We start from the raw sequence: 27,872 nt of genomic DNA, 5'->3' as shown, positions 1-27,872 counted from the left end.
CACACACGCGCACACACACACACACACGCGCACGCACACACACACACACGCACACACACACTAAACCTGTCTTGGGGGTGTTTTTTATTTTTTGGTTTTTCAGATACAGGATTTCTCTGTGTAACAGAGCCATGGCTGTCCTGAACTTACTTTGTAGACTTGGGTGGCCTCAAACTCACAGAGATCCACCTGCCTCTGCTTTCCCACTGCTGGGATTGAAGGTGCGAGCTATGCCGGACTTATTTTAGGGTTTCTATTGCTGTAATAAAACACCTCAACCAAAAGCAACGGGGGAGGAAGAGATTTATTTCATCTTAAAACTCTCAGGCCACACTCCATCACTGAGGGAAGCTCGGGCACGAACCTCAAGGCATGGGGCGGTGCTGCTTACTGGCTTGCTCCCTATGGCTTGCTCAGCCTGCTTTCTTATAGAGCCAGGACCAACAGCCCAGGGATGGCACCACCCACAATGGGCGGTCCCCTCCTTCCCCATCAATCGTCAATCAGAAAAATGTCCACAGGTCCATTTCGGGGAGCATTTTCTCAGTTGTTCCTCTTCCAAAATGACTCCAGCTGATGTCGAGTTCACACGAACCACCACAGATCCTGAGATCACTGTGGCTGGAACAGAGTGGGAGAGATGAAGGCACGTGGGGGAAGGCCACAGTTGAAAGCTGGTGTGCTCTGGTGTGTGGAGGGTTCTGAGGGGAGCTGACCTGCTGAAGGTGTTCACTTGCGCCATCTGATGACTGTGAGAGGAACAGTCTGGTGGTGGACCTGAAGGTGGAGGAGGGGTGAAGTGGCCCGGGGCGTTTAGTGGAGGTGACCAGAAACCTACAGATTATGGGTGATGTCAAACCCAGATGCGGTGGGACAAGTCTGTAATGATAAGGACTTCAGAGGCTCGGATGAGAGGATCACAATTTAGCACTAGCTTTGATGAGATAGGCAAACGTCTCAAAACAAAACTAGGGCAAGTAGGGATACTGAATCCTCCAGTCAGGGCTGTGGGCGTGACTTGAGGGGTAGAGTGACAGCCTAGAATCCTCCAATGAGGGGCTAGGGGCATGAGGTGGGGGGCTGAGGTGGGGGGGCTGAGGTGAGGAGGCTGAGGTAGGGGGGCTGAGGTGGGAAGGCTGAGGTGGGGGACTGGGGTGGGGAGGCTGAGGTGGGGGGCTGAGGTGGGGAGGTATAAGTGACTCCCGGAAACAGTATCCTGAAAATTTTGAATGGAATAAAGTGGAGGGCTGGAGAGTTGGCTCAGCAGTTAAGAGCACTGGCTGCTCTTCCAGAGGACTCAGGTTTGATTCCAAGCATCCAAGTGGCATCTCACAACTGACTGTAACTCCAGTTCCAAGGGACCTGACACCCTCACACAGACACACACATTCAGGGAAAACGCCAATGTATATAAATAATAAAAATAAATCTTAAAAATATAAAAAACGTGATCGTCCTGCATCCCCCATCACCCTGCCAGTAGCTGCACTCCCCTGGTTAGGCCTCTGACCCAGGCCACACTGACGGGGCTGCTGTTGCTGTAGAGAATTGGTTGAATATGTGAAGTCGTGGCCTGTCCCTTGTCACTGGCAGGTACAGGAGCTGGAGGATTCCCTGATGCAGCTGGAGGCCTCCCTGCCTCCCCCCATCCTCAGAGCCGGGCGTAGAAACAGCAACTCCAGCAGTTCTGGGGCAGAAAGGAGACCCTGGGCGCCTCAGGTATGCCTCAAGCCTCTGAGTCCAAGTCACGCTGTTCCTGGCTTTCCCAGTGGGAGTGGTAACCGTCAATCTGTGCTTTAAGGGATGCCATAATATTGTGTGACAAAAAGTTTTCCTGGGGAGACACTATACACATCAACTGACCACAGATGGGGAGCCTGAGGCACATCAAAGTATGGACACCACCAATGTCCAATTTGGTGAACTAATGAGTTTTATTGGGGTTACAAATAGGATTAAGGCTACATATTATGGGTATGAATATGGGTTCATATAGGATTGGAGTTACATACAGGTTGATGGGCAGAAATGATTCAAAGACAGCTGCACCACCAAAGCCTGAGTGACAGCGTGAGTGACAGTGGGAGTGATCGCGTGAGAACTCACAAAAGCTGGGGACATAGAGCTCACTATAAAGCCTGAAGCCTGCAGGTTGGAGATTGTCCCTTTTTTTTTTTTTTTTTTTTTTTTTTTTTTCGAGACAGGGTTTCTCTGTGTAGCCCTGGCTGTCCTGGAACTCACTCTGTAGACCAGGCTGGCCTCGAACTCAGAAATCCACCTGCCTCTGCCTCCCAAGTGCTGGGATTAAAGGCATGCACCACCACGCCCTGCTGAGATTGTCCCTTCTTAGTGACTCTGGTCTAACCATTCTCCAGACAGCTGGTCTGGTCTCAAGGTCTTCTTTGCGCACTTGTTTGTTCGCTCATCTCAGAGGGACTTTCCTTACTCTGGCAGGGAGGGGCCTAGTCCATCTGCTTAGTTTCATGGACTTCCTGAAACTATTTAGAGTTGTTTACCTTCCTGCTTCAGGAGCAAATCTGCAGGATGGAATGTCTGTATCTTGGAGGAAATGGTCCATACAACCTCTAGTATCTGAAAGAACTAAACAGGACTTGGAGACATGGCTACATGGTTAGGGGTGCTAGCTGCTCTCATAGAGTACTCAGGTTCAGTTCTCTGTACCCACATGGCAACTCACAATCATCTGCAACTCTTGTTCCAGGAGATCTGATGCCTTCTTCAGGGCTCCACAGGCACCAGGCATGCACATGCACAGACGGACATGCAGGCAAACACCTATACACAGAAAATTAAAAGAAAAAAGCTTAAATCACCAGCTTGGTAGCTCAAAGCAGTCACTCTAACCACTTAAGAGCCCGAGACATGACTAGTAAGAAAAAATAAACTCATTGGTGGGCTGCTTCAGCTTCTTGGGGCATTCAACCCCTAGATCCCACAAAGTGAAAAGAGAGAACTGACTCCAGTATGTTATCCCCTGACACCCATTCACATGCCATGGTGTACACACACACACACACACACACACACACACACACATGCACGCACGCATACATCCCACATGTGTATACCAACACTCTCCCCAAAACAAACCAAAGATGCAGCTGTACCTCAGTGGTGAAACAGATGGGTAACATGATCCAAGGCCTGAGTGTTCCTGCCCGTGGAAACACTCACTCTGGTCTAGGTTTGTCCTGAAAGGCGGGACTGTCCTAAAAGGGAATAGGCTGCGAAAGGAAAATGAAGCCAAGGCAATGTTTACTGGTCAAGGCTTGAAGTTTAATGACTGAACTCCGTTTAAATACATAGAGAGATTCCCCAGTCCCCCCCTCAGTCTTTGAAGTGCCAACGTAGGTCCGAAGATCGTAGGCGGGTCTAAGGCTCAAGGCACAGGTGGAGTTGTTTTCCAGAAAATCAACAGGGTCCTCTCGGTAGGCGGTGGAGACAATGCACTGGAGGATCTGAAGTTTGCTGCCATTTTAGCATCTGCAGGGGGCTGGGTTTAGAAGGACAGTGATTAAACAGGAAGGTAGGCTTGGCGGATAACTGCAGGTGGTCCGGTCCGGTGGCAACAGAGAGCTGGGAGACCCCAACAAAGGCCCTGGTTCCATCCCCAGCCCTGCAAAAAAAAAAGGGGGGGGGGAGAAAAATACCTCTGGGGCTTTGATGTCAGATAAATCAAGTCACATCCTCCTGGCAGGACTCTCCCATGGCTCACCCCTTTCTCCAACGCCTCAAGAGTGACTCCAGCACCCAGAGCTTTGGGTGCCTTTCCACACAGCATCCAGTCCCAGAGACGTACCTCATGGAAGACCAAATGAGGCAGCTTCAGGGGTGAGCAGCCGAGTTACAGCTGCTGAGCTTTTAAGGACACCATTACTCTTGCCATTGGGTTGTGATGGGGAGGGGGGGAAATTGGCTCTGGGTGATTGGAGCCTCACTCACCTTCCCTGTTGCCCACCTTTGGAGGCAGGAGCATTGAGAAGTTGAAGTGCTTCAACCGCCTTCTTCTGGCTGTGCTCCAGGGCTACAAGGGCCGCTGTGAGAGCCTCAGCATTAAACTGGCCAAGCGGGAAGCTGAGGCCACAGCCCTGTGCCTGGCTCTGCAGTATAGGTGAGTGCCTGCTCCCAGTGATGATGGTGGCTGAGGGTGGCATGGTGTTGCATGCCAGGATGGTACAGAGGGACACACAACCTTCAGAAGGTACATTGCCTCACCATGACATGTTACTCTGACCCATAAAGAATGAGTGGTGGGAGGTGTCTTTTGTGGTTTGTGGTATACTATTTGAGACAGGGTCTCACTGTGTAGCCAGGGTGGCCTAGATCTCTCTATGTACACCAGACTGGCCTTGAACTCACAGAGAGCTGCCCGCTTCTGTCTGGGTTGGGGTTGAGTATTGAAACATTTAGATCCTATCCCACAGTGAGGACTGTGAGGAGGTGTATGAGGTGCTGCTTGCTCTGAAGATGGCTGGCTTAGGAACTGGAGTTGGAACTACCAAGGTTGACCTGCAGGCTGCTGAGAAGGAGGCCTCTAGGCTGCTGGTGAAGAAGGAAGCAACCATGGATGTAGAGACACCCCAGCCCAGGTACCTATAGGGGACACAAGAGTTGCTGGTCTATGAGAGTGATGGGGGCATGTCCCAGAGACTGCTGCACAAAGGGCTTTGGTGTCAGGGTCATTGGGCACTGCCCAGCGTTGGCTCTGAGCTAGCTAATCATGTTTGGCTGACGCAAGGTCTGACTGGAGTAGGTTACTCAGTGGCACCAGGTATGCTAATTGTCTTTGATCTTAGCGCTCAGGAGACGGAGTCAGAGTTCCAGGTTAGCCCACACAGTGTGCTTCTGTCTGAAATATATACAACAGCAAACACACACATACGCAGAGCATCAGGTCATGTAGACCCTGGTTTCAGCCTCTAAAACTGGGTGTAAAAAATCAGTGAAGAGAAGTTTATTAAGTTTATTAGGTTATTATTAAGTTTTGGCTCATGACTTCAGAGTTGTCAATTCATCATAGCAGCCAGGAAGTAAAGAGGAGGGGTAGAGAAAGTGGCCAGGGCTTCATATAGCCCCAAAGGAAAGTAGCATTGCTGACAGGCAGCCTGTGAACCTGGCAAGGTTATCAATGCACTTCTAAGGAGTGTCCATGCCAATGGCTGCAAGCTCCTGGTTTTGTCTCTGCACAGAGAGTCTTCGCTCAGTGCAGCCTTGGTGTACAGCATGAGCTGGGAACTCCTCAGATGTGAATTCAAACTCCCCTAGTTTCATAGTTACCACCATCAGGGCTCACCACCTTACAACGTACTGAAGGCGACCTCGGGTATTGAATTCCTGACACTCCTGCCTCCATCTCCTGAGGTCTGGGATGTTAATATGGTGCCAGGCATGGAACCCCATGCATGCTAGGCAAGCTCTGTGGACTGAGCTACAAGCACTCTACTGGCTGAGGCCCAGTACCTGCCATATTATAATACTGGAAGGTTGTTCACTGGGTGTAGGTTGTGCTATGGAAGCTGTTGGTAGGCCTCAGGTGGCATAAAACTGTGGTTCCTAAGAGCTATGTGTTGGGAACAGCTGGTCTACCTCCTGTCTCTTACAGCTCAGAGGGCAGTGGTGTGGACAAGCCTACACCAGAGGAACTGGCTGCTCAGCTCCATGGCTATGTCCAGCATCTCCGGGAACGCTGGGCTCTGGTGAAGATCCCAGAAGCGCTTGGCCCTGTCACTGTACCCAAGGCCACTATGCCCCATGCAGAAGCAACAGTGCAGGCCATTCTGGAGATACAGCCTGGCCCCGCCTTGCCCCAGCTGGAGAAGTCTCAGATCCAGCAGGACCTAGCAGCAACTCGGGTAGGAACGTGCTGAGATGGTCACAACACATCCTTGATGTCATTGGAGCTCAGAGGCAAGCAGGGTATCCCTTAGGTGGGGAGCTGGTTTCTTGTATGAAGGAGAACTGGAGGTGAGGTTTTGAGGACTGCATAGGAGTTTGTCCTCCTGATTCGGTTTTCCATAAGATTCTATAAGTTCCCTTTGGTTGCTATGATGCTCTGACAGGAACAATTTCAGGAAGGAAGGTTTGTTCCTGCTTGGCTGGCAGTTCCAGGGTGTGGTATGTCATGGCAGGAAGTCATGACTGCCAGAGCCTGAGGCAGCTAGCACACTGCCTCTGTAGTTAGGAAGCAAAGAGAGATGCCTGCTCCAGCTCACTCTAATTCAGCCCAGCGCCACAGCCCGGGGATGCGGGTGTCTTCATCTTTGTTACCCTATTTCAGATACTCCCGCATAGGCATATCCACAGGGTTGGAGAGATTTTAGATCCTGTGAGGCTGGCAATCAAGACTAGCTGCTTTCCCAACATTCTCCTCCTGTGGCAGATCTTGGGCTGCAGCCAGGGTGGCTCAGTCGTGCAGCTCTTGCCAGCACAAGTGAGCACAAGAGGAACATGAGCTCCACAGCGAGACCAGGTCCCAAACGTGTAAAATAAAGATGCAGGGACTGGGCTGGAGAGTAGGCCAGTGCTCAAGTTGGCAGGCTGCTCTAGCAGAGGAGCCAGGCTCAGATGCCAGCACCCACGTAACGGCAGCTCCAGGGGCTCTGTCGCCCTCTGCCGGCCTCTTCCAGCACTGCACTCACGTTGTAAACCCACATATAAAGGCTCTCTGTAACTCTGGCTGCCTGGACCGCTCTATGTAGATCTAGCTGGTCTTGAAGTCACAGAAATCCACCTGCCTCTGCCTCCAGTGCTGGGAGTACGGCCTGCAACATTCTCCCTGACATTAAAAAAAAAAAAAAAAAAAAAGTGAGGTCTGAGAAATTCTAGAAGCTTCCACAAACGTTATTTTCTCCTCTGTAGCTTTTACAAGAGGGAGGCCATGACACCGATGAGAGGTTTTGCCAGGCCTCTGGGGGTATTTCCGAAGGCCTCGGTTTCTCCAGCAGCTGACTCTAGCTCTCCTCCGCTCCCTAGGACAGTCTGGCTGATCTGGTGCTGAGGCTGCAGCTAACACAGCGAGAGAAGCGTGGGTTGGAGCTGCGGGAGGCTGCACTGCGGGCCCAGGGCCCTGCCCACCAGCTGCTCCTGCAGCAGCTTTGCTGGGAGCGGGCTCACCTTGCAGGTGATGGCAGCAGCGGAGGCAGCAGTGAGGACCCAAGCAGTGAGGAGGAGGCTGGGGAGGATAGACAGCAGCACTACCAGGTATGGCTCCTGCCATCATGGTGCCTGTGAGTTTCCGCTATCCTGCCCAAAGAACGGGTTGGCAAGGCACTTCGAGCCGGGCTTGCCCAGTTCAATCCCAGGGGTGCAGGGCGGTGCTCAAGCCATGGCTTAGCGGGTAAGAGCCCTGGCTGCTTCTGCTGAGGACGCAGGTTCGATTCCCAGCCTCACTCGATGTTCACCACCATCACTCCAGCTCTAGAAGATCTGATGCCCTGTTCTGACTTCTGTAGGCACGACATGCACATGCTCACACGCTTGCAAACACCCATACACAGAGAATAAAAATAAATACATCTTTAAAAGTAACAAAAAATATTTAAAAGTCAGTATTTAGAAGTCAGGAGAGAATTACTGGAAATTGTGGGGCTCCTCACCAGAGTTGGAGAGTTAGGGTTCCTTTGAGGGTTTTTAGCTGCATTAATATAGCCAACAGAACCTCAGTTTATTAGAATCTGAAAGAACCCCAGGCCAGGCAAGCTAAAGGGAGTAGGGTTATGGGGGACATGGAGGTCAGCCCAAGGTGAAGGACACTTTAATTAGTGATCTAAAGTCACTTAGGGGCTTAAAGTGGAGTGATGTTCTATCAACACCCAAAGGAAAAAGAAAACAGCTGGGCCTGTTTGAGTCAGGCCTCAGAAAGGCGAAGACCCCAGATCTCATGGAGACACTGGCACGTGTCTCATTCTTTACCCAAAGAGTGAAAACAGGACCAACACCCATAAGTTGTCTTCTGACCTCCACGTGCAACAGCAGCGCATGCGTGCATGCACACACAATATTAAATAAATAGCCGGGCAATGGTGGCACAGGCCTTTATGCCAGCACTCAGGAGGCAGAGGCAGGCAGATCTCTGAATTCGAACCCAGCCTGGTCTACAGAGTGAGTTCCAGGAGAGCCAGGGCTGCACAGAGAAATCCTGTCTTGAAAAACCAAAATAAAACTAAGCTAAGTTCTGGCTGGGATCTGGGCATATCCATATCCATCTTGAGGTGAGTACAGCGCATTCTCTCCCGTCCCCTCCTTAGGGCCCTCCTGCCCTCCTGGGTGGTCAGATGGGCAAAGTGTGGGACTCTGAGAATGTGTCCCAGGAACTGTCAGCGTCCCTGGCCCGGTGAGTGTAAGGGCTGTGTGTGTGTGTGTGTGTGTGTGTTTGTATGCATAAGGGAGTGTGGTTGGGAGCACTGTATACAGCAGACACCAAAGTGTGGGTCGATATGCAGGTGTGGGAGGCTAGGGACAGGGTCGAGGGTACCTGAGATGGTCTCTCTCGCACCCTTGCAGGGCAACAGACCTGCGGGCACAGCTGCAGTCCCTGCGGCGGCAGCTGGAACAGGTGGCTCACAAGGGCCGAACCAGACGTGTTCAGAGTGCGGAGCTGTCCAGAGAACTGTGCAAGGCTCACAGGTGGGACTCGGCACGGCTCTCCCTGCGCCTCGGTTTCTCCGCTTCTAAGAGAAGCAGCGGGCAAGCCCACTGCTATTGGCTTTGTCCAGCTAGGTCCCTGTCCTAGCTCAGCCAGGCTTTTCCCACCTCTCCTCCTGCTTGCAGCGCTCTGGCTTTGGCCTTCAGAGGAGCCCACCGGAAGCAGGAAGAGCAACGCCGGAAGTTGGAGCAGCAGGTGACTTGGATGCAGGCTCAGCAGGCGGAAGAGCTGGCAGTGCTGACAGCCACCGCTAGGGCCCTGGAGAAGCCTGGGGCACCCCAGCCAGCCCAGACTTTCCTGTAGGGCCCTGACCAAGCTTGCATGTGACACAGAGGTGGCTGGAGTGTCACAGTGTCCTGTGGTGGGCGGAGAGGTGGTCCAGCGACTAAGTGCAGGGTCCCTCCTGCGGGCACTTGGGTTTAATTGCCAGCCTCAGCAGCCATGGCGCCTGTGGCTCTGGGTCAAGGAGATCTGGCGCCCCCTTTGGCCTCTGCAGGCGCTGTACTAATGTTCCCTCACACAGGTAATTAGACAAAATAACATACAAACCTGTCCTTTGTCCCTGGCACCTGGAGCGTCTCTTCAAGAGGGGACTGAGGTGGGAAGGGCTTAGCTTAAGCATGTGGAAGGGAGGCTGGTTCCCAGAGAGAGGAACCCCAGGCTGCGTCAGAACCAGCATTTACAGGAAGTAGAGGGCTGAGCATGCTGAAGCCCTCAGAGCTACCTCTGTGTGCTCCCACCAGCCTGTGCTAAGGAGGCCTGTGTTGGTCCCAGCCCTTAGAAAACATGTGGGAGTCCTTCTGCAGAACACAGAGGTGTGTGGGGGGGAACAAAGGCCTTGGTGGGTGGCATATAGGCCTAGCATGCACAGGGCCCTGAGTTCCAAACCCAGTGCCACATGCACCTGGACGTCTGTGGCTGCCTGTGAGGTCAGCACTCAGAGCCTAAGGCTATCATTGACTACACGGTGTGTTTAAGGCCAGCCTGGACTTCTTGAGACAGTATCAAAGAAAGAAGTGAATGAGGGGCTGGGGACAAGGCTCAGTGGTTAGGAGCACTGGCTCTCTTGCAGAGGGCCTGGGATCCATTTCTAGTGCCCATCATGGCAGCTCACAACTGTCTGTAACTCCAGGTCCAGGGGTCCAGTGCCCTTTTTTGGTTTCTGTGGACATCATGTAGACACATTACATGGACACAAATGCAGACAAAACACACACCTAACTATAAAAACAAAATGAATGAATGAATGAGAAAAGTGTGACCAGAGAGATGGCTGACTTGGCAAGGGTGCTTGCTGCCAAGTGACAATCTGAGGTCTGCATTCAATTCCTAGCTCCCACATAAAGGTGGATGCCACAAAGTTGTGCTCTGACATCCACAATATCACCCGTTGTTACTGTTGTTAAACGGAGGGTCAGGGGAGATACCTCAGCAGTTAAGAGCACTTGCTGCTCTGGAGGAGGACCAGAGCCCAGTCCCCAGCACCCATAGTAACACAGCCACCTGTAACCAGCTCCAGGGGATCTGATGCTTCTGGCAGCCTAGGATGCCCACACACATGATTGAAAATAGTTAGAATAAAATAAAACTTAATGGACTGCCATGGTAGAGAGCCTCTGAGTGGGACACCTGGCACAGTGCTCAAGAGGGGTCCTGAGGGGACAGAGAGAGGGAGAGAGAGCTGTGTGACTGTGCACTAGCAGCTGCTGACTAAGTAGTAGTGTATGGCCACACCCCTTGCTTACGTAGGGGCTGGGGTGAGGTTCATCTGTCCCCTCCTGAGCAGGACTTAGCCTGCAGGCCACACCTGTGCAGGTGTTCTGAACAGCTGTCCTTCCTGGGGAGAGGGTGTGTGCAGGGCTGCCTCCGTGCCTCAGGCGGCAAGAGCCAGTTCCTGGGGCTGAGGACCTATGTTTGTCCCACACTCTGGGGGCTCTGAGGGATAAGGACAGAGAGGCAGGTTACCTGGCTGGTGTGGGGGCTGGGGGGGTGGAGGAGGATTGCTTCCTTCTTTCACGCCTACACATCTCCAGGATCCCTACCACGCAGTGCCCAGAATTGAATTCAGGCAACTTTGCCGTCGTCTAGCTGGCCCCAGCCATTTTACCCTTTAGCCAGCAGATCGTTACTGGTCAGCCAAGGTCACTTGCTGGGGGGTGGGAGCCTTGCAGGGCTCATTCCCAGGCAGCCCCGACAGTATCTGGCAGTTCCCACGGGCATCCCAGCGGCAGATGGGCCTAGTGTCTTTGTCCCTAGGTCCTCCACAACCACAAGGTCAAATGTCACCTCGGGGCCACGGGCAGGGGTTATGGGGGTGGGGAGGGGCGGGGCCCAGCCCACCCGGTCGGGCCCCAAAGGTTAGGGGGCCAAGAGTGGCCGGGCCACTGGGACAGGGCTGGACCCCCTGGAAATATCTCTGACCCCAAACTCTGCCCTTTGGGCCCCTCACTGAGCCTAGTCTCCCAAAATCCTTGTTTATTTGAACTTCTGTGACTCAGCCCCCCTTCCAGAGCCCTTTTTCCTCCTAAGCCCTCTTTCTGCCCTTCAACCCTTTCAATCCTTTCTTGGGATACTGGCACCAAGGATTCAAGACTAGTCCAGTCTAGGGTTACCCTCATCCAAATAACCAACCATGAGCCCTAAACTGATTTATCTTCTGGGTCACCCAGGACTTGTCACCACTAAAGCAGAGTCGATTCTAATCAGATTCCTGGGAAGTCCTTGCTCCAGTCTGATCCTAGTCCTTCCTGCTTTGTGTATCTGGATTCTTACACGGTATCCAGGTGGATTCTTCTGGGTGGGCCCAACAGCACAGGGCTGGGTCTACCTGGCCAGCAGAAACCTGAACCTCAGTTCCTTTAAATCCCCTTATGTGAGGGCTCATCTTGATTTTCACAAGGCACAGGAGTGAGGGCACCCTGTCCAGGTTGGCCGCTTTCCCTGGTGTCTATAATGGACCCAGGCCTGCATAGGAGGCAGAACAGGCCTGGAGGTCAGAACTCTGACTCAGGGGTGAAAGGTCACCCCAAGAGGGACTTTTCCCTCTGTTAAACGTTAACAGACCTAGAGTCAGGCCTCAATCCCAGCTAGGCCTCAAATGTGAAGGGAGCTTAATAAATGCGTGCCTTGGGGGGTCCTGCATACAAAGGGTGCTTAATAAATGCTTGCTCCAGTAGAATTGGAGGGGGCAGGGGAGTGGCGGCAGCTGGGAGGCTCTAGGCGCGGGGGGCTGGACGGGAGGGGGGGTGGACATCTGTGGCCCAGCCGGTCACCAGGCCAAACCCTTTCTGTGAAGAAGAAAAAAAAAAAAAAAAAAGGAAAGGAAATGAAGAGAGACCCGGACAACAGCCCCGGGCTGGCACGCCTTCCGGCCGGCCGGAGAGGCGACTGACGCCCTGCCTCTCCCACCCTTGAAGCCTGAAAGGAGAGAGGGGACCCCTTGACCTACGAGCGCGGACGCCCACCCCCAGACTCCGGACACCAGGTGTTCACCGGAGCGGAGCGCCAGGCGGAGGCGGGGGCGGCCGCGGGGACTTTGGGGAGGAGGGGGCCGCTCCAGCTGGCAGCCGCGCAGAGCAAAGCGGGGCGCGCGCCTGTGCGGCGGGGGCGTGCCCCCTGCAGATGGCCCCGGGGGGCGCGGCTGCCGGGAGCCGCGCGGAGCGCCCCGATGCCCCGGACAGGGCGCGCAGGGGTTAAGGCGGCGCGGCCGCGTGGGGGAGGGTCAGCTGCGCGCCCCGCCCCGCCCTCTCGCCGGCCCACGGCTCCGGGCGGCGCGCGGCTACCCCATGCCCTTATAAGGGCGGCCGTCGCCGGGGCAACGAGCGCCCGCCCCCGGCCGCGCCGCGCGCCCCCGCCCCGCCCCCGCCGGCGCCGATGGAACGCGGGTGTCAGGCCGGCCGCAGCGCGGGGCCGGCGGCGAGCGCCAGGGCGAGGCCGAGGCTCGGGCCCAGGCGCAGGCCGAGGCCGGCCGCGCGCGCGCTCGGCGGGGAGACGATCCAGGGAAGGCCGCGGGCCGCACTCTCCACTCAGCTCTATCGCCTGGACCTCTGCGATTGCGGCCGGGCGCGCGCGGCGTGCGGGACTCCGGGTCTCCGGCGCGCGCTCCCGCCGCCCCTCCCCCCTCGCCGCGCAACTTGCGGCCAAAGTTTCCCCCCGGGCTCGGGGGCGCCCGCGCGCACTCCGACGATGAGCCACTAAGTTGGCCTGGGCGGCGGGGCCGGGCCATGGCCCCCGCGACGCTACCGGGTCCCCAGGACTCCGGACCACGGGACCTGGGCGCCCCAGACTCGCGCCTCTAGCGCGCCCCCGTCGGCCGCGGGCACGCGTGGGAAAGTTGGCCTGGAACCGGCCCGACCAGTTCCTGCCTGGCGCGCGGACCGGCCGCAGGAAGTTGCCGCAAAACTTTTTTCGGGTGGGGGTGCGACCGGAGCCCCCCGAGCGCGCGGGCTGCATGCGCCCGGGGTAGCCGGGTCCCTCTCGGGTCGCCAGGCGTGCCCAGAGGGGACGGACTCGTCCCGGGGCGTCCCGGCCCCGCTGTCCCCGAGGCTATGGCCATGGTGACCGGTGGCTGGGGCGACCCCGGAGGCGACACGAACGGCGTGGACAAGACTGGTGGGAGCTACCCACGCGCGACCGAGGACGACTCGGCGTCACCTCCCGGGGCGACCAGCGACGCGGAGCCGGGCGACGAGGAGCGTCCGGGGCTGCAGGTGGACTGCGTGGTGTGCGGGGACAAGTCCAGTGGCAAGCACTACGGCGTGTTCACCTGCGAGGGCTGCAAGAGTTTCTTCAAGCGCAGCATCCGCCGCAATCTCAGCTACACCTGCCGGTGAGCCCCACGCGCGGCCACCGAGCTGGCCCGGACCTGCTCGGTCACCTTGGGCCTGGCGCTGACCTTCCCCGCACCCGCATTCCTGCCCCAGACCACGGGTTCGGCCCTAGTCGAGAACCGGTATACAGTTGGTGATACATGCGTGCAGGTGCTCCCCGTCCCCTCCCCCGCGCAGGTGGTCTTTGCTCTTGCCCTCCTGCCTTGGAGAGAGCTGGTTCTGCTAGACAGGGAGGGCTCTGGGGTGCTGTCAGGAGTGAGTACCCTCTTTCCAGCCCCCAGTGCCCCCTTTCTCGTGGGGGCCCGTCACGCGTGGTGTCCCGCGGGAATCAGAGGTGCAAGTCGCACCGCGGGGCTGGCGGCGTCCAGGGGCCATTGTCTGCGGCCGCGCGGATCGATCCGGCGCGCCCTTGGGTCAAATATCACTTCCAAAGTCGCCCTTGCATGAGTAGCTGGAGAGGCTCCCGGGTGGGTGGCTCGGGATGGCTGCCTTCACGGGAATTGGGGGACTGCATGCACGAGGGTCTGCGCCTGTCCATCAGAGGGGTACCCCTTAGGTTCTGGGTCACCGGAAGCCGCCGCTGGAGGGCCAGCAAGGCCACCGGAATTGACCGCACCCCCACTCCCGGGTTGGTTCAGCTTTGGGGCTCCGGGATGAGAACTTAAACTTCGGGGCGACTCTTAAGAGTGAAGGACGCGTGAGACTGGTGGGGACCCCTCTGCAGGGCGTGGTCTTGCTTACTGGCTACCTCAGGGGACTGAAAGCCCCTAGAAAAAGAGGTTGACTGTCCAGGCCAGGGGTTGTAGAGCGCTTTCTATCTCCGCGTGCAGCAGACTCTGCATCCCCCAGGACCAAGCAGGGCCTCAGAACAGGGCAGGCAGCCCCCATTTCCCAGGTACCCAGAGCCCCAGAGAAGTTGTAGAGTTATGGGAAGGGTCCTGGTCCAGTGGACTTCAGCAGGTAGCGCTGTGGGGGCTGGGTGTGGAGATGAGCTCCTTCCCAGAGGTAGATGCTACTGACAGGTCAGGTGGGGGGCACCACCATGTTAGAGTTTGGACTTGTTGGGGACCTTCCTTGCTCCCCTCCTCCAGCTCTAACTGGGCCACCAGACTTTGGCCTCATTCTTGTGTCTGGAATGAGTTGCTGGGTCTGGCTGGGTCTTTGGGGAGAGTGAAGGGGACTGGGGCGGGCTCTCTAGGATCCTCAGGACTTATGGTATGGGACCTCATGTGGTTGGTCTCCCTCTCTGAACCTAAGTGGACCAGTGGCTGTCTGGGGCTGGGAGGGCTTCAGAAAGTGGCCTCAAAGCCCCGGGGTAGGGCAGGCAGAGGAGGACACCCCCCCCCCTTGATGCTTAGTGGGCTGTGTTGTCAGGTGAGCCCATCCAGGCACAGCAGAGGCATGTGGGCATGAAGTACTGGTTGAGGGCAGCAAGGAGCCATGGACAGTGTGTGAGCATGGTATGGTCACATTGGATTGGAAAGCTGGTCACTGTTACAGCCCCAGCTACTCAGAACGCAGCCTGGACAGCATAGCAAGGGGACAGTGTCCACCCCCATCCCCAAACAGAGATAGAGACAGCCATTGTAATGAGCATAGCATAACAGGCAAAGCATATATCACTTTAGATGAGATAGCCAGAAGAACTTACAGGTTTATGGGTTTTAATCTGTCCCAACCACACAGTGGAGACGTCGAAGCCTCTCCTGAGCAGAGCCCACCGGCTTAGGGCCTGGCCAGTTCCGCCTGGCCGCCCTGATCCCACATCACTGCTTGGCTGCTGGCTTTGTTCTGGCTTAGTCTGAGTTCTCTCTGTCCCAGCTGGGCCCCTTCCTGGGGGCCTCTAAAAGTCATAGGATCTGGGCTCTCCTAACTCTACCCAGAGCACCCTGGCTGGGACTGGAGCTGTCCCGGAGCCCTCAGGACCTCTCAGCTCAATGGCTGCTGTAAGGGGCAGCAGCCAGAGGGTGATACAGGGACAGGCTGGGATGAGAGGCCAGTGCCTAGAGCTTCGTTTCTGCCTCTTATTTCTACTCCAAGTCTGGAGGCTTTTTGGTGCCCAAATTGGGTACTCTTCGAGGGTTGTCCACAGGAAGAGTCCTGGGCTTATGGAGACGTGGGTGTGGGGCTAGTGTTCTTAGAGGAGAAAAGTTCTGTTCGTTCCTTCTCGCCATAGGCTGTGAGGTTGAGCCAGCGCCGTACTGTGACTCCATGCATAGCTGGCGCTTGGTCATGGTGGTGACCAAGTAAAATGAACAGGATTCGGTTTCCATCCTTTTGTGTTTCAAGTCTGTTCCGTTGTGTTCTCCACCAGGGAATGCTTTTCCATCTGCCCCCTTGGGGAACTTCTGTGCATCCTGCAACACCCATTCTGTTCAGATTGCCCCTTCCGAGCCTGGGAACTGAGTCCTCACCATGTGCTCTTGGGGTTCCCATCACAGGCCAGGGAGCCCCCACTGGTGTTTCTCAGGGGGTTGCAGGCTCATCACTGGGAACCCTGGCCTGTGTCTCCAGGTCCAACCGTGACTGTCAGATTGATCAGCACCACCGGAACCAGTGTCAGTACTGTCGCCTCAAGAAGTGCTTCCGGGTGGGCATGCGCAAGGAGGGTGAGTAGCCCTGGGTTATGTCTGTAGCCAGGCCCTTGTTGGGGACCTGAGGGGAGGCAGCTAGAATACCAGATGCCTGGTAGTGGGGTGCAGCCACTTGGTTCTTTACCCAGGCCCTGCCTGACCTCTGACCTCAACAGCAGCTCCTTGCCCTTCCCCTTGATGACCTCCTGTTCCCTTTCTGAACTGGGAGGATTGTTTTTACTTTAACATTTGTTTACACCCTGTTATGTGTGTTTGCTGAAGGCTGAAGGATCCAGCCAGTTTATAGCCAGAGGCTGCCGAGGGGAGACTGGGTTACCTGTCCCTGCCCACGAGACTTGGGGAGACAGACTGCACAGCTGAGCCTCACACCCTGACAGTCAAGTGCAACCTGGAGGCAGCTACTGTGGGGCGGGTGCCTGGGCTGCTCCAGAAGGGGGGTGGGGGGGCACTGCTTGAGTGCCCCAGCCAGCCTGGGAGGGACATCATGTAACAGGTTTCTGAGAACCTGACAGTGCAGGCTTGTCATCCCAGCATCTATGAGACTGAGGCAGGAGGGTTTCCAGTTTAGGCTACATAGCAAAACCTGGTTAGAGAAAAGCCACATGCATGTGGGTACATACAAAACAACATGCATACATACACATACAAAACACACGCATGTGGGTACATACAAAACAACAAACACCAGCCTTACTTGATGACTCTTTGGTCCCTTTAAGTTTGAAGGTGACTCCTGCTCCGTCCTTGCCCAGACTGAATTTTTGTCTAAACTTGTCTGTCTGATGGAAAGTCCTGATAGGTCTCTGGGCAGAGCCTAAGATCGCTGGGACTCTTGCTTCTAGTGCCCTCCTGCCTCAGGGCCTTTGCGTAGCTGTGCCTTCTTCCCGATGTAGCCTGGTCCTTCCCTTACCTCCTTGACTGTTAGTTCCTCAGGGTCCCCTGCTTGTTGAGTGTGCAGTCCATGTTGCTCTGAAACGGACACCATTCGTGTGCCCATCTCCTGGGCCTGCTGCAGGGTCTGATACTCAGCAGGATTCAACAAATGGTTCTTGTCTGCAATTACCACCCACCCAGCCCTTCACACCTGACAGGCGTATTGAAAGCAAAGTCACTTAGATCCTCAGGTAGCTTAGTGATCATCTGCCATTGGCACAGGAAGAACCAGGCAGAGAGCACATGGGTGAGAAGTTTGCTGAACTGTGGATTCCAGCAGTCTAGACTGGATGGAAGAAGAGAGGAGAGAGGGAAGGAGCAGGATTTGGAGGTGTGGAACATTCTGGGCAAAGGCCCTGCAGTAGGACCAGGGCTGATGAGGGAGCAATAGTGAGGGGTCCCATCTTGCTAGCAAAGGGAGGGTCCTGGGAGCATTTGAAGCCCAGTCTGGCTCCAGTTGACAGGTGGGTCCCAGCTTCTCTTACGGTTGGCCTGGGTGCCTCCTGTGTCCCCTGCATCCCTGGCTCGCTCGCTCTCTTCCTGGGCTGACCTGGAGTTCACCCACCAGTGAGACAGGTGTCAGCTCATTAAAGCATGCTCATTAGCCACCTCCTGGCTCCCTGCCCAGGCTGCCTTCCCCACGCTAAAATGCCCTGGAGAGCCAGCCTGTGCTCTTGGTGCCTCAGTTTACTTTCACTCTGTTCCGTGACCAAGGACTCAGATAAGCACTGGGTTGTTTTTTTTCCCCCAGTTATTTTTTTGAAACAGTTGTAGCCCATTCTGGCCTCAAACTTAGTTTGTGCTGAGGTTGGCCTTGAGCTTCTGACCTTCCTGCCTCTGCGCTCCAGAGCTGGGATGGCAGGTATGTACTATACCATAGGCAAAGCTAACAATGGCAGCCCCTGCTCTTGGGGACCACTACCGTGCCACATTAGCGATGTGGTCCCCCCCCCCCCGGGAGAATTGCAGGTAGCTGGAGAGGCCGGAGACAGAAGCGGAGTTCTCAGTGATTGACAGATGTGGCCTCCACGTTGCAAGAGGAGGAGGTGCAGCTGGTGGGGATGCTGGGGGTGGCCTCCAGACACTGCTAGTGCCCAGTGTGTGCCCGGGCCCCTGTGTGGCCACACGGGGGTGGGGATGGCCCTCCCACGCTGCCACCTGACGCGCCCCGTCTCCCTCTGCAGCCGTGCAGCGCGGCCGCATCCCGCATGCGCTCCCGGGCCCAGCGGCCTGCAGTCCCCCGGGCGCGACGGGCGTCGAACCTTTCACGGGGCCGCCCGTGTCCGAGCTGATTGCGCAGCTGCTGCGTGCTGAGCCCTACCCCGCGGCCGGGCGCTTTGGTGGCGGCGGCGCCGTGCTGGGCATCGACAACGTGTGCGAGTTGGCGGCGCGCCTGCTGTTCAGCACGGTCGAGTGGGCCCGCCACGCGCCCTTCTTCCCCGAGCTGCCGGCCGCCGACCAGGTGGCGCTGCTGCGGCTCAGCTGGAGTGAGCTCTTCGTGCTGAACGCCGCGCAGGCGGCGCTGCCGCTGCATACGGCACCGCTGCTGGCCGCCGCGGGGTTGCACGCCGCGCCCATGGCAGCTGAGCGCGCCGTGGCCTTCATGGACCAGGTGCGTGCCTTCCAGGAGCAGGTGGACAAGCTGGGCCGCCTGCAGGTGGATGCTGCGGAGTACGGCTGCCTCAAGGCCATCGCGCTCTTCACGCCTGGTGAGCCACCCCGCCCCAGCAGAGCCCCATCTAGACACAGCCACGCCTCCAAGCAGACTGCCACACCCCTGACTCCCTAGTGGCCACGCCCTCAGACTGACCACGCCCCCATCCTTGTCCTTGCCCCAACTCAGCCTCAGGCAACCAGGCCATCCCCTTCCCTCTCTAGCTAGCCAACCTGGGCCACTCTCCAGCCAGACTGAGAGGACACTGCCTCAGGCCACACCCTTTTGACACAGGTGACTCAGCTGTTAAACCTGGCTTGCTGCTCTCTGGCCTAACACTACCCTCAGGCCCCTACTCAGACACTGCTCCAGGCCATGTACCAAGTTGCCTGAGACCATACCCTGCATCTTACTCCTGATGTCACCCATCATGCCCTCAGACTAATCCAGACCTCTGAGCTGCCCCTGTTCTGTTCTGTTCCATAGTCCACAGGGCCATGCCACTTGGGTGCAGGAGACAGTTAATGACCCTAGGTTTTATCTCAGGCCACACCTCAGGGGCCACTCTCTGATGACATGCCTTTGCTGCGGTAGGGGAAGGCAGTGCAGCATCTTAGAGACCCCGAGATGTGAGCCGAAGAGAGACCAGCAAACTCTAGGACTGTGTGGATTACAGATCCAGACCTCGTCTAGTCCCCCCCCCCCCAGAGCAAAAGGGATAGCCCACAAAGTGGTGCAGAGCAGGAAGGCCCCTCCTATCGGGCAGGGCCTTCGTTTAACCGTGCATGGAGCAGCAGTTCTTGACCTGTCCCTGCAGTTCTATCGGGCAGATCTGTGGTGGACACTTAGATATGCTCTTACCTGTTCATGCTCGCCTCCGGTGGCTCCTTATCCTCTCCCCTGTAGGCTTCTTGCCCTGCTTCCCCAGCCGTGACTGCCCTTGTCATCCCTGCTTCCTGCAGATGCCTGTGGCCTTTCTGACCCAGCCCATGTGGAGAGTCTGCAGGAGAAGGCACAGGTGGCCCTCACCGAGTATGTGCGTGCCCAGTACCCGTCGCAGCCTCAGCGCTTCGGGCGTCTGCTGCTGCGGCTGCCAGCCCTGCGTGCTGTGCCCGCATCCCTCATCTCCCAGCTCTTCTTCATGCGCCTGGTGGGCAAGACACCCATTGAGACCCTCATCCGGGACATGCTTCTGTCAGGGAGCACCTTTAACTGGCCCTATGGCTCAGGCTAGTGATGGTCACCTTCCAGGACACACATGGAAACTGGGGCCTTGTGGGGACCCTAGGGATCAGGGCCCCAGCGTCTCTTTTGAGACTGATTTCTTTTTTTAAAGACTGTGAAATGTTTGTTTTGTTTTATTTTTTAAATAATCATGAAACCAAAAAGATTGGATCTCCCAGGCCCTAGCCTTGTCCTGGCAGCCCTTCAACAGTCTGGAGCCAGCATGCTGGTACCTCTGGTGTCGTGGGTATCTGGAAAGGCCACTGCAGCTAGGCAGGGATACTATGGGTCAGGAGGGTCCCCTGGACACATGGTCCATGGAGGGTACCATGGGATGATGGAATCATGGCCAATAATAAAGATATCCCCTTACTTGGTTAGCCTCTGCTTGCTTTTGCAGTATTGGGGAACTAACCCAATGCCTAGTCTCTGCTCTGTAGGCCCCGAGGGGTGGGAGTCTTGCCTCACTACTGTGGGGGAATAAGAGGCCCTGGTAAAGGCTTTCTCAAAATAGCTTGGTGATTGCTGGATCAAGCCACACCTGAAAGCCTGGTGTTTATTCATGTTCATGAGACCAACCTACCTTTTGCCATTGGGGTCAGTTTGAATTCAATTTCTTCCCCCAAGTGACATATATCCCCGTTTCTAAAGTTGCCATAAGGAAGGTGGGAACAGACTGAGTTGTGAATGTAACTGTTGATATGTGGTGATGAAGGGAACTGGGGGTAGCCCAGCAGTGGTGGCACTTGCCCTTGGTTCCAACCAATCTCCGTTCAAGGCCAGCCTGGTCTATATAGTGAGTTTAAGGATAGTGCTAAACAGAGAAACCCAGCCTTAGAAAAAGAAAAATACCAGGGAGTTAAGGGCCCAACTGTGGAGTGGGACTGAGTGAGATCCATGCCTACCGAGCCGGAGGCCAGCGCTCAAGCCCTAGCTGATCCTACTTCCCATAACCCCATACATGTGGTCCTCTCTGTTGGAAGACATCTTCCTAGGAGACTCCTGGCCTGCAAGTGACCTGGGTCATCCTCAGTGGCTCAGGGGTTAGTTTCATCTGAGGACCTATGCAGAGTGGACAGGACCAAGGTGTCCTGGGTTGTGCCCCTGCAGACAGGCCCCAAGCATTGCCCAGCCCTTACCGCTAGTATGCCCTATCACAACACTTATGCCAGGCAGCCCCAACTCATGCATTCTGCCTATGCTCCCTGGAATCTACACAGCCACTGCCCCCACACGAGATCTTAGACAGGTCTGTGAACCTCATTTCCCCTTCTGTAAAATGGAGGGATGCTTTCAGGTAAACTGCACACAGTAGGTGTCTAATCCATGTTTATTCCCTGGAAGAACTGGTGTGGTTCCCTGTGGGAGGAGGAGCCAGCCACCATCTCCAGGACACTCAGAAGTACACAGAGCCTTCACTGTCGCTGTCCTGTTGATCATCAAATTTGCGGATCTGGGCCTTGAGGTGCCTGAGTTTACCCTTCAGGTAGTTACAGCGAGCCTGCTTATCCAGGAAGCCAGGATCCTAGGGGGACAAGAGTTGAGGAAGTCCTCCTGGCACTGTAGCCAGAGGCCCTCAAGCTGTTCAGCTTTGATTACATGGTCCCAGTGTCAAGACAGCACCACACACACACAGCCCAATCTGTGACCCCAGGAGTCTCCACTCACCGCTCGCTTCTTCTCAAACTCTCTCCTGACATGAGCTGCCATGCGAACCTCCTTCTGAAAGGGCAAGGTGGGAAGGGGCTCAGAAGGGCCACCATGGCCCCGACAGCATGCCACCCAGTAGAAGCAGCACAGCCGCAGGGAGCTGGGGCACAGGAGGTCCTGGGCTGACCTGGCTTCGTGGCGGGGGCAGTGACAGCAGCAGGGCCTCCAGTTGCTGGAGCTTAGCCTGCGTGACCCCCACCTCCCGCTGGAGCTCTGAGAACTCGCCGTACTGGTCCTGGAACACTGCGGCATAGCGGCTCCGGTCCCTTCTGCTGGTCACTGGTGGGTATTTACTACCAGGTTGGAAGGGGACAGTGAGTAGAGGGAAATCTGTCTTTCCATCCATTATGGTAATTGGCTTTTCTTTGCCGGTGCTGGGACCACCAAATCAAAATGCCTTCTACCACCAATCCCGTTTCCTAATTTCATAAACTCTTACTCGCCCATCAAAACCCCAACCTCACTGCCCCTTTTTGTTTCCCATGCATTAAGAAGCTCTGAGGGAACGTGGGTGTGATGAATTCAGGAGACTGAGGCAGGAGGCTATCTTGGACTTGACAACCAGACCTGGTCTTACAACGAGGGGGCACTCACAGCTCGTAGTCAGGTACTGGGTTGGGGCGGGGTCCTAGATCTCTGGGACGCTTCTCTGGGTGCAGTGGCTCCCCGGGGCGCAGCTCATCTGCAAACACGATCTTCCGGGGCCTCGCGCAGAGCTCTCCGGGCCCGGGCTGACTGTGCGGCCGTCCGGCGCGCGGGCGCTCCCGGGCAGGCATGCGTGGAGCTGCAGCGCTCTGGCGCCCCCTGGCGGCAGGGCGCGAATTGCAAGTGGCTTCCGGGCCTGAGAGCCTGGACCCGGATCCGCAGGCCAGAGGCCCGCCCCGGCCGCGCCTGGAGGCGGGACCTGCATGTATTTGCATACGCGATCGCGGTTGGCTGGTCGCGCAACCCAGACTCCGCCCCTTAGTGCGGATCCCGGAAAGGGGCACTGAAGAGGCGCCGTGGCGTCACCGTGGCGTCATGCTCGAGAGTGGCTGGCGGTGCGGCGCGGGCCCCGCCCCATGCTTGAAACCGGAAGAGCGCAAAGCAGCGGAGGGCGACCCGGGTCGGAGTCGAGGCGACCCCTCCGCCTCCTGCCTCGCGGGGTTCCGGCCCGCAGAGCTCCCGGCCCCCGCCCGCCTGCGGTTATCCGAGGATCCCGCTCGGTGTCACCTGTCCCGGAGCCGCGCCTGGCCCTGCCGCCGGGGACGCAGCTGTGCAGGAACTGCGGGTGGAGCCGCTGGCACGGGCGCTCGGCCGCTGGCACGGGCGGGGCTCCGAGGGCGGGCGGAGCCTGCAGAGTGCCTGGCTGGGCTGGAATCAGCCCTTCACAACGCCGGGCTTGGCCCCTTCATTTACCCCAGTCTTTTGGGAAAACAAGGTAGTTTTTTTTTTTTCTTTTTCTGTTTTGATTTTTTTCTTTAGCAATTGTGTTACTTTTTTTGTGTGACCGTGTGCATACTCATAGACCAATACAGGGTGTCGTCCAGCCCTACTTTTTTTTCTGACAGTTTCTCCTAAACCTGATGGTCCCTGTTTTAGCTGCTCTGGCTGGCCAGCGGACTCCAGGTAGATCTGCCTGTATTTCCTAGCACTGGGTTGATAGGCTCTGCTCCCCACCTCTTTTATAAGGGTACCGGGGATTGGAACCTGGATCTGCATACTTGGATCACACTCTCACACTGAGTCATCTCCCTAGCCCCTAAGAAATGACTTTATTATTCTATGTGTGTGTGCACGTCAGACTCCCTGAAATTACGATTACAGTAAATACATTTTTAAAGATTTATTTCATGCATATGAGCATATTGTAGCTGTACAGATGGTTGTGAGCCATCATGTGGTTGCTGGGATTTGAACTGATGACTCCGGAAGAGCAGTCAGTACTCTTATCCACTGAGCCATCTTTCCAGCCCAAATACATTTATTAAATATAGTTTTTAAATATTTTTTGGCTTTTTCGAGACTGGGTTTCTCTGTGTAGCCCTGGCTGTCCTGGAACTCACTCTGTAGACCAGGCTGGCCTCGAACTCAGAAATCCGCCTGCCTCTGCCTCCCGAATGCTGGGATTAAAGGCGTGGGCCACCAGGCCCGGCTCTAGCTTATCTCGCTCGCGCTCTGGGGTGGAAACAGGCTTTGTGGCAAGTGCCTTCACCAGCTGAGCCGCCTGCTGAGCCTTTCTTGTGCTATTTTTGGAAGATGGAGTCAGGGTCCCACTATGTGGCCCTGTCTGGCCTACAATGTTGTGTATACCGGGCTGGCCCTGAACTCAGAGCCTGCCTCCCTAGGGAGGGGAACTGCATGGCCACTGCTCTCCCAGGCAGCAGGTTTTAACTTTTCTTCCTGTTTTTGAGACTTGGTTTTGCTGTGTATTGCAGGCTGCCCTACACCTTTGGAGCAGAGTGGCCAGGTGAAGGGCTGTAGGCTGACTTCAGGAAAGAGGTGTCCCGGCTGGCACCACCCTGCAGCCCAGGCATCCCCCAGCACATACCACTCACACACACGCGCATGAACACACACATACACACATGCACGCACGCACACACACACTGCTGGCACTGAAGGCATGTGGCTCGGTGTGCAGGCTTTCTTGTTTTATTTTAGCCTGGGCATGATTCGGATAAACAGGATCATGCTGATGAACACGAAGCACACGACAATGAGCATGGCCCACAGCAGCCAGTTCACTGACTTCTGTGCATGCTGCTCCAGCCTCTCCGACTCCAGCTTTAGCTTCTCCAGGTTCTGGTCTGCCATCTTGAGTGAATGTGACAGGGTCTGTGGGAGAAGGGGCTGTGTCAACAAGACTGAGACCCAAGTATGACTTCTCTTGAGTAGCCTGTGCTGCTGGCACATAGTGTGCCTTCGGCCAAGTGTACTCAGCTACCCCCTCCCCCTGGGCTTTAACCAGCAAACCACCAGTCACAATGCCCCCTTTTTGCAGAGCTTTCTCAGTGCCCTGAGGCAGACAAAGGCTGCAGTGTTACCACACCTGGTTATCCTTCTTGATGACGCTCTGGGCAGCCAGTGTGTTGGTCTTGAGGCTGCGGGCCAGGCCTAGCATCTCTTCAGCCAGCTTTTCCTGGAGGCCCTGGTGCCTCTGGAGGACGAGGTCTAGCTCGGATGCTGACTGCCTCTCATCTGCAGGTCTGGACCCCTTCACACTGCTGACGCCACATTTGTGGGTCCCCAGTAGTGACAGGTAGATATAGACATCCATGTGGCCCCTTCCCAAGGATCCCAGGGCCCATGGCACCACCCTCAGTTCTACTGGGGACTCAGTTTCCCCTGTTCTTTTACATTCTGGGAACAGCAGCCCCAGAAAGGACTTCAGCAGGCAGCTGGTCCTTATAGCAGCTCAGGGGCCCCAGCTTGAGCCACTCACTTCCCTTCCCTGTCACGCTGCGGCTGAAATACTCACGCTCGCTTCCTCATGGCCGCCTCACATTCTGGAAGCAAAAGAGGCCAAGAACAAAGAAGGTAGCTTTCTTGTTTCCAGACTTCTGACCCTGACCAGCAAAACGCTGCTCCGCCTATGAGCTGCTTTTTGCCCACTCTGCAGAGTCCCAGGTCCCTCTCAGTGGCCTAGCATTGTGCTAGGGACCATCCTCTCTTTCTCAGCCTCCCCTCAGGCAAAAATAACCCTGGGGGGCCTCTTCCTGGGCCAGGGAAAATCAAGGGAGATGGGCAGGCATGAGGGGTGTGGGGCGGCAAGAACAGTCATGTCCAACATTTCTCACCTCCAGATGACTCCTGTGGGGAGGAGGAGAGGAGTGAGGCCATGCACTTTGATAGCTCTCCTAAATCTCGCTCTGCTTTGAGCTGACTCATGTAAAGCAGTGGAGCCAACTCTGGGGTTTAACCACATGTGGTCCATTCTTCTTTGTTTTGCTGTTTTGTTATTTTTTTAAAAGATTTATTTATTATAAAATACATCTTTTCAAAGATTTATTTATTATTATACATAAGTACACTGTAGCTGACTTCAGACACACCAGAAGAGGGCGTCAGATCTTGTTACAGGTGGTTGTGAGCCACCATGTGGTTGCTGGGATTTGAACTCTGGACCTTTGGAAGTCAGTGTTCTTAACAGCTGAGCCATCTCTCTAGCCCTGCTGTTCGTTTTTTAAGACAGAGTTTCTCTGTGTAGCCCTGATTACTGGGCTCATTCTGTAGAGCAAGCAGGCGGGCTTCGAACTCACAAAGATCTGCCTGCCTCTGCCTCCTGAGTGCTGAGGTTTAAAGACATGTACTACCACCACCCAGCCAAATTCCTCTTTTTGAGCACAGCCTCCCTGGGGAAGCCTTGTCTATGGCCCTCTAGGGTTTGTGGTATTAGTCCAAGCTTTTCCCCTGAAGGCTACTTTTTTTGCTATCCAGAGCTCGGTCCCAAGTACAAGGGAGGGAATCGTACCATGCCCAACAGCTCACTCCGCATCTCACTGGTGTAACGTGCCCTAGACTGCAAATGTACAGTCTTGGTGGCAGGCACCCGCTCCTTGGCTGTGGTGGGCACGCGGCCAGGAGCCAGGAACTGGTTAGCTAGAGCTTTTTCAGAGGAGGAGGTCTGAGGAGACATGGGAAGGAGAAGATGAGTTACTGGGGGCTGTGCCCTGGTCCTAGGGGCTGTGGGGAACTGAGTGAGGCCCGCCTAGGGGTGGGAGGGCAGGCTCACCAACTTCTCAGCCTGCAGCATGCCCTTCAGAAAGTCCACTTTGCGGGAATACTCGCTGATCACTTCTGAGGCCGGTTTACTGAAAGGCAGCAGGAGAAAGTCAGCCTGCTGCTGTGGCTGCGTAGGTGGTGACTCGGTGCCCCCACACTCACCTTGCTTGGGCTTTCAGGGCCTGCAGCATGTCTTCCAGGGCACCCACGTACTGGGAGGGAAGGTGTGGTGTCAGCATAGCAAGGCAGGAGCGGACCAGGGAGAGGGGTGGGGTCCGGAGAGGAGTCAGAGAGGAGGAGGGGCATAGGCGAAGCCCTAGCTCTGAGAGGGCGTGGCCTGTGCGTGAAGCCGTAGGGCGAAAACTAGGACGTCAGGGGTTACGTACGAGGGGCGTGTCGCCGCGGGCCAGAAGGGGCGGAGACAGTGGCCTGTGAGTTGGATCGCTGGCCTCTAGGGCTCCAGGCCTCTGCAGCGGCGTGGGATTCCCTCACCTTCTCCAGACGCCACTCGTCCGGTTCCCGTTTTTCTGCCGCCATCGACTCACAGCGACAAAGCAGCCGTACCAGGTTCAACTCCAGCCGCGACGTCGCCAGCGGGCGGTGACAGGCTCCTTCCGCCTGCGCCATCTTAGAAGAGGGCGGAAGTGCCTGAGTGAGGCCCTTCCCCTCCGAGGTCCGTCCCCCGCTTGGGACGGAAGTAGAATTTTATTTCAAGCCGCAGTTTATTCAAAGATCGTTTTCGTCCCCGTGTCTTTTTAAAATTATGGTTTTGATATCTGGCCTTTTTCGTTTTTTGAAGCAGAGTCTCTGTAGCCCATTTAGACCCTGAACAGCCGATCATGTCCGGCGAGAACTCGTTGGAAGGACCGGAAAAGCCATTCCTCATCTTCCCTCGCCGGTCATTGCATTCCGCTTGTTCACCTCGCCTCTACGCGCGCAGTGCACGTGTTTTCTACCTCGGGGGCGGGAACCCTGACCTGGGGTCTCCCCCGACCCTGCTTGATGACGTGCCAGTTGGGCGGACCTGCTAGTTTCCAGTCCTGGCTACCTGCATCCCGAGCTTTGACCTGGCTCTTTCCACCCTTCTGTAATAAATCATGGTCCATGGCCCCCTTCTTCCCTAGCTACCAGCAACTCTATTTCATTTTAGGTTAAATGGAGTCGGCTACATGATTGAGGCCCGGGAGGATGGAGAATATTGTACCTCCCGAAGAACTTAGCCAATGAGAAATTCAGGAATCAGGGAATGACTGCCACGAGGATTATAAAACAAGCCAGGATGCCCTGGAGCTGGATTTACCGTGGTTGTGAACCGATAATTAGGTTCACCTCTTTCATTCGCAAGTGACTTATGAGCATTAGAAATGTTTCACAAGCCGTCTCAGTCCATGTTTTTAGAAAAGATGCTGAGCCGGGCGTGGTGGCGCGCGCCTTTAATCCCAGCACTTGGGAGGCAGAGACAGGCGGATTTCTGAGTTCGAGGCCAGCCTGGTCTACAGAGTGAGTTCCAGGACAGCCAGGGCTACACAGAGAAACCCTGTCTCGAAAAACCATAAAAA

The 27,872-nt window shown here is 56.0% G+C and overlaps 4 protein-coding genes across 7 annotated transcripts in view; 2 read left to right on the top strand and 2 right to left on the bottom strand.

Moving 5' to 3' along the window:
- The window catches only part of Ushbp1 (USH1 protein network component harmonin binding protein 1), an 11,527-nt gene extending 1,958 nt beyond the window's left edge, over window positions 1-9,569 (top strand). For both annotated transcript variants that reach the window (XM_029531661.1, XM_021219634.2), the window contains exons 5-13: window positions 1,594-1,719; window positions 3,719-3,852; window positions 3,992-4,132; window positions 4,446-4,610; window positions 5,624-5,873; window positions 6,994-7,221; window positions 8,268-8,353; window positions 8,524-8,646; window positions 8,791-9,569. In XM_029531661.1, the coding sequence (XP_029387521.1) occupies window positions 1,594-1,719; window positions 3,719-3,852; window positions 3,992-4,132; window positions 4,446-4,610; window positions 5,624-5,873; window positions 6,994-7,221; window positions 8,268-8,353; window positions 8,524-8,646; window positions 8,791-8,968 (1,431 nt within the window). In that variant the 3' untranslated portion in view covers window positions 8,969-9,569. The remainder of the gene's footprint in view (window positions 1-1,593; window positions 1,720-3,718; window positions 3,853-3,991; window positions 4,133-4,445; window positions 4,611-5,623; window positions 5,874-6,993; window positions 7,222-8,267; window positions 8,354-8,523; window positions 8,647-8,790) is intronic.
- A 2,855-nt stretch (window positions 9,570-12,424) lies between these two features.
- On the top strand, window positions 12,425-20,271 carry Nr2f6 (nuclear receptor subfamily 2 group F member 6). The gene is made up of 4 exons (XM_021218799.2): window positions 12,425-13,493; window positions 16,009-16,103; window positions 18,206-18,730; window positions 19,638-20,271. Exons 1-4 carry the CDS (start codon window positions 13,213-13,215, stop codon window positions 19,907-19,909), a joined length of 1,173 nt encoding a protein of 390 aa, XP_021074458.1. The 5' UTR covers window positions 12,425-13,212; the 3' UTR covers window positions 19,910-20,271.
- On the bottom strand, window positions 20,010-22,922 carry Ocel1 (occludin/ELL domain containing 1). 2 transcript variants are annotated; one of them, XM_021218800.1, is made up of 4 exons: window positions 22,204-22,922; window positions 21,737-21,902; window positions 21,568-21,621; window positions 21,212-21,424 (listed from the first exon to the last, which is right to left on the bottom strand). In XM_021218800.1, exons 1-4 carry the CDS (start codon window positions 22,527-22,529, stop codon window positions 21,296-21,298), a joined length of 675 nt encoding a protein of 224 aa, XP_021074459.1. In that variant the 5' UTR covers window positions 22,530-22,922; the 3' UTR covers window positions 21,212-21,295. The 2 variants fall into 2 exon arrangements, with proteins under 2 accessions (XP_021074460.1, XP_021074459.1); XM_021218801.1 differs by lacking the exon at window positions 21,737-21,902 and having other exon boundaries at window positions 20,010-21,424.
- Window positions 22,923-24,223: 1,301 nt separating this feature from the next.
- Use1 (unconventional SNARE in the ER 1) lies at window positions 24,224-26,969 on the bottom strand. Of its 2 annotated transcripts, none has more exons than XM_029531885.1 (8): window positions 26,806-26,969; window positions 26,476-26,525; window positions 26,324-26,402; window positions 26,063-26,215; window positions 25,389-25,401; window positions 25,070-25,097; window positions 24,641-24,815; window positions 24,224-24,426 (listed from the first exon to the last, which is right to left on the bottom strand). In XM_029531885.1, the coding sequence occupies exons 1-8, from the start codon at window positions 26,938-26,940 to the stop codon at window positions 24,244-24,246; spliced, it is 816 nt and encodes a 271-aa protein (XP_029387745.1). In that variant the 5' UTR covers window positions 26,941-26,969; the 3' UTR covers window positions 24,224-24,243. The 2 variants fall into 2 exon arrangements, with proteins under 2 accessions (XP_029387745.1, XP_021074986.1); XM_021219327.2 differs by having other exon boundaries at window positions 24,641-24,812.
- Window positions 26,970-27,872: the final 903 nt, after the last annotated feature.

Source organism: Mus pahari, chromosome 19, assembly GCF_900095145.1.
Source record: "Mus pahari chromosome 19, PAHARI_EIJ_v1.1, whole genome shotgun sequence".
Classification (NCBI taxonomy): domain Eukaryota; kingdom Metazoa; phylum Chordata; class Mammalia; order Rodentia; family Muridae; genus Mus; species Mus pahari.
This window is presented reverse-complemented; position numbering and strand designations above follow the sequence as displayed.

What these genes read in the sequence shown, in the direction of transcription:
- Nr2f6 (XM_021218799.2), top strand. Translation starts at nt 13,213, where the DNA reads ATGGCCATGGTGACCGGTGGCTGGGGCGACCCCGGAGGCGACACGAAC. An exon ending in AATCTCAGCTACACCTGCCG is followed by an intron (nt 13,494 to 16,008) that starts GTGAGCCCCACG and finishes CTGTGTCTCCAG; the next exon opens with GTCCAACCGTGACTGTCAGA. An exon ending in GGTGGGCATGCGCAAGGAGG is followed by an intron (nt 16,104 to 18,205) that starts GTGAGTAGCCCT and finishes CTCCCTCTGCAG; the next exon opens with CCGTGCAGCGCGGCCGCATC.
- Ocel1 (XM_021218800.1), bottom strand. Translation starts at nt 22,529, where the DNA reads ATGCAAATACATGCAGGTCCCGCCTCCAGGCGCGGCCGGGGCGGGCCT. An exon ending in CCAGTACCTGACTACGAGCT is followed by an intron (nt 21,903 to 22,203) that starts GTGAGTGCCCCC and finishes CCAACCTGGTAG; the next exon opens with TAAATACCCACCAGTGACCA. An exon ending in TGCCCCCGCCACGAAGCCAG is followed by an intron (nt 21,622 to 21,736) that starts GTCAGCCCAGGA and finishes TTGCCCTTTCAG; the next exon opens with AAGGAGGTTCGCATGGCAGC.
- Use1 (XM_029531885.1), bottom strand. Translation starts at nt 26,940, where the DNA reads ATGGCGCAGGCGGAAGGAGCCTGTCACCGCCCGCTGGCGACGTCGCGG. An exon ending in ACGAGTGGCGTCTGGAGAAG is followed by an intron (nt 26,526 to 26,805) that starts GTGAGGGAATCC and finishes CTTCCCTCCCAG; the next exon opens with TACGTGGGTGCCCTGGAAGA. An exon ending in TCATCAAGAAGGATAACCAG is followed by an intron (nt 24,427 to 24,640) that starts GTGTGGTAACAC and finishes CTTCTCCCACAG; the next exon opens with ACCCTGTCACATTCACTCAA.